We start from the raw sequence: 3,875 nt of genomic DNA, 5'->3' as shown, positions 1-3,875 counted from the left end.
GTGAAATTTTTTTAACCATTCTCCAACGCGCGCCTCAAAGTAACTAATTTCAAAAATAGTAAAAGCCAAGTTTAAACAGAAAACCGCCGGACACGCAAAACTAATTCGCGCTAAGAGAGAATTTTGTTTGTTTATGTTATTATGCACGCTCACTCGTTACCTTCAACTCGTTACCTCTTCAATTTACGAAGAGCGCAAGTTTATTTACTTAAAGAGCACGCAGTACGTGCAGTGCTTTAAAGACAAGCTTACTATAATGCAATAGCAATAGCTTTATTAACACCCAGTGAACAATTAGGTTTTTGAGTTTATAGGCCACTGCAACGAGTAACAAGTAAGATCAACTATTAGTTATAATAACTATACGATGATTATAATATCGAAATTAAAATAAACAATATGTCGAAACTGATAGAGATGACAAAATACTAAGGAAAATAATGATATGGTTTCTTAAACAAGTGAGAGAACCATCGTATCGGAACTGATATACAAATATATCGAAAATGTGCCAAATGATAGTACGGTAAGAAAAATAATCATATCTAAACAGATCATGGAACCCGAAGTAACAGTTAGGATGTAAAATGGATGCATGGCATAAACAAAGATACAAAAAAAATAGTTGCTTCCAATTATAGACTGTGATCCCTTTCAACCAGTCACATAATTAAAAGGGTAGACTAATGACATAGAAAAAAATGAGAGCTGAATTGGTAGCAAAACCTAATGGTGTGACGCAGAAAATGGATGGATAAATCAAAAAACATACAAGAAAAATACACGCCTCTGACTCTTGACTCTGAATCCTTTGGACCAATCATGTAACTAAAAGAATTGACTGATGACAAAGAAAAGCGATGGAAAAACCTAATTGCGGCAGATAGAAAATTAAATGGATAAACTAAAAAAGTAACAAGCAAAATATCAAAGATATAATGTATAGATAACTCTAGACTGTGAACCCTTTGTTCCGATCACATAATTTAGAGAGTAGACTGATGACTAACCTAAACATGCCACACAACTGGATAATATGACAGATGATAAACAAAACAATGAAGGAGAAACTGAAACTGTATGATGTTAACAAAGATACAACAAAAACAGACGACTTTAAGCCTGAGGTGTGCCAAACAAGGCCCAGTCACGTACTAAAAATACACTAGGAATGACAAAGAAAGGAATTAAAAATAAATCATAGGTTAGTCTAAGCACTTTTGACAGAATATCTTGTAGATAGATGACATCAACGAAGATACTAAATAAAATAGATGAGTACGAGTACTTGAAATTATTAAGACTGCATCTGGGCAATTACAGCAATGTACCGACCAAGTAATTAAAGCAGATGACAAATGACACGGTTAATAATGAGAGCTTGACTAATAGGAAAATCTAATCGCGGTATGCAGATTATGGCGACTATGGAAATATAAAAAAAAATAAATGCTACTAACTTGTAAAACATATCTAAAGAAAAACTATAATAAAATCAAGGCAAATACTACAGTCCTTTTGTTATCGTCAATTTTATATAAAGAAGTACAGCAGAGATTTGATTAAATGATAAGACTTGCGCTAGTGCACAATAAACTAAGCTGGTCGTAGGCCTTAGCCTAACCCATAAACCATTACCATAGGATACGCTAAAAGGTTCACGCCCCAGGAAATATTCAAATTTCTTTATATTTTCTAGTATGCTACAAAGTTTAGAGATAAATTTTACTTTATTATTGAAAGAGTTTATCTAGTTGCAGTTCTATTTGATTACATCATAATCCCAGAAAATTTGAATACTATTCTAAGATAGTTTAATTTCAAAGACATACAGTTTTATCTAAAAAAATGTTGGGAAACTTTCTTTGGAAATTACTAGATATAACATATTAACAGAAAAATAGCTTTATCCAGTGTATAGTTTAAATTAATCTGTGAGTTAAACATAATTTTTAGAACAGAAAAAAGCCTACAATAATATATACGGCACTGATCCATGTCTTTTATTTTTTATTTCTTCGGTTATCCTTGATTATCTTTATTATCCGAACACACAAATAATATTGTTTTCCTTTTTTCTATATAAATCCTTAATTGGACAGAGAACGATTAAATTTGTAAAGAAAACAAAATCGTAAGGAGAACCTGCTTGTTGATGGAACGTTGGCTTCACTACTTCCTTCCTGACGGTACATAAGGAAGTTATGGTGTTGACATGTTCTTTTAAAATGGCATCTTTATCACTAAGATATATAATTTATATAAAATCTTGAATTTATATAAAATAGTTTTCAGGGAACTAAATCAAAAAAGGGTACTCCGAGATGTTTCCAGTTCAGACTATTTTATATAATAAAGTAGCTTTGCATTTTAAACTAACTAATTAGTGTAATATCAATTGTCAATATGGTTATGCACCATATGTATTATATATATATTATAATTTTTAATAAGTGTAATAATGTTATCTACAATTTTTCAACCGCCTTTCAATTAAGTCAACAATTATCATAGTCTGTCACGAACGTCAACTCAACAGAATTTAAAAAAATGTATACTGGGCTATTAAGCATTCGTGTACTCACGCTAACAGAATTTGTTAACAGAAAATGTTTAGACATTGAACAGTGTGCATTGATGCTATTTATTCACCTGTTGTCGATTGCAGTGCAACTCGTTAAAAAGCGATTGCAAAAGAGCACAATCACAGCACTTACACCACTCAAATAAATGATTCAGTCATTGCGTTTGGCAACAAATTGCTGTTGTAGACAGACCAGATTATCAGTTCTGACTAAGTGAAAATGTTGCACGATATAACATTACCACTCATGTGTATTGGTGTTGTTGCTTCATTAAATTGTTTATTGTCGCGTTTCTGGTATTAAGAATGTAAACAAACGTACAAAATTAATGAAATATTGTATACAATAATGAAATCAAAGCTTAAATCACCGAAAACTACGTGCTTACAGCCATTGACTTTCATTTCAAGCAATCGCTATTGTTGTCTTGTTTACTGCTGAAGGTGGTCGATCAAGATTTTAATGAAGACACGAATAAAGAATGATTTTATTACACATATAATAAAGACAATATTGAAAAACATAAAAAGAATTGCTAATTCTACTGGTAACCCATTTGGTTAGTACATAAACTCATATAAGTTAGCAACATAGACAAGTGAAAGGAAGTCAAATTTCTCTAACTTACTTTCATAACAAATATGGAGTAAACACTGGTAGCTTATATATTGTGAGAAATTTACATGTTTAAAAGGATTACATGTTTATAATTAATAGTTTTAATATCTGTATACACAGAAAAAAAACAATATCTGGCATAGAAATAAAAAAAGTAATGTAGATTATTGAAATCCATTAAGAACCTCGGTTTGACACTTACTAACAATTTTAAAGAGATTTTATAAAAAGCCATATAAATAGATTTTGGGGCAAGGGTGAGAAAAGCCCTCAGAAAACTCACTAATAACTTTGTTTGGAAGTTTAATTTAAAACATGTGACTAAAAACAAAAACTTTGATTTCATTTAATGACAGTCACTCTGAATCGATAATGAATGACTGTCTGAATTTGGTATCCCAGCAAAACTTATTAGGCTATGTAAAATGACGTCATTTTACATCACCACCTCCGTTAGAATCGGGAAGAACTTCTCTTCCGAACCGTTTGATACCAAACGAGGTTTCAGAGAGGATAGCTTATTGTATGACTACTTTAACTTAATGTTGGAAACGATAACACGAGCAGCAGATTTAAACTGCATGGGCACAATATCTTACAAAAGTATGATGCCGCTTGCGTTTGATATTAATATCAATGGCATGAATACCCGCACCGACAGTGAAGTATATT

The 3,875-nt window shown here is 31.6% G+C and overlaps 1 protein-coding gene across 1 annotated transcript in view; it reads right to left on the bottom strand.

Annotated features, from left to right (window-relative positions):
* Nucleotides 1-2,041: 2,041 nt before the first annotated feature.
* Nucleotides 2,042-3,875, bottom strand: part of LOC119666783 (neprilysin-1-like) — a 7,952-nt gene continuing 6,118 nt past the window's right edge. The window contains exon 8 of the mRNA XM_038076062.1: nucleotides 2,042-2,243. Within this exon, the coding sequence (XP_037931990.1) occupies nucleotides 2,042-2,243 (202 nt within the window). The remainder of the gene's footprint in view (nucleotides 2,244-3,875) is intronic.

Source organism: Teleopsis dalmanni, chromosome 1 (genome assembly GCF_002237135.1).
Source record: "Teleopsis dalmanni isolate 2A chromosome 1, ASM223713v2, whole genome shotgun sequence".
Classification (NCBI taxonomy): domain Eukaryota; kingdom Metazoa; phylum Arthropoda; class Insecta; order Diptera; family Diopsidae; genus Teleopsis; species Teleopsis dalmanni.
Note: the sequence above shows the minus strand (reverse complement) of the source record. Positions and strands in the feature narration are given on the sequence as shown.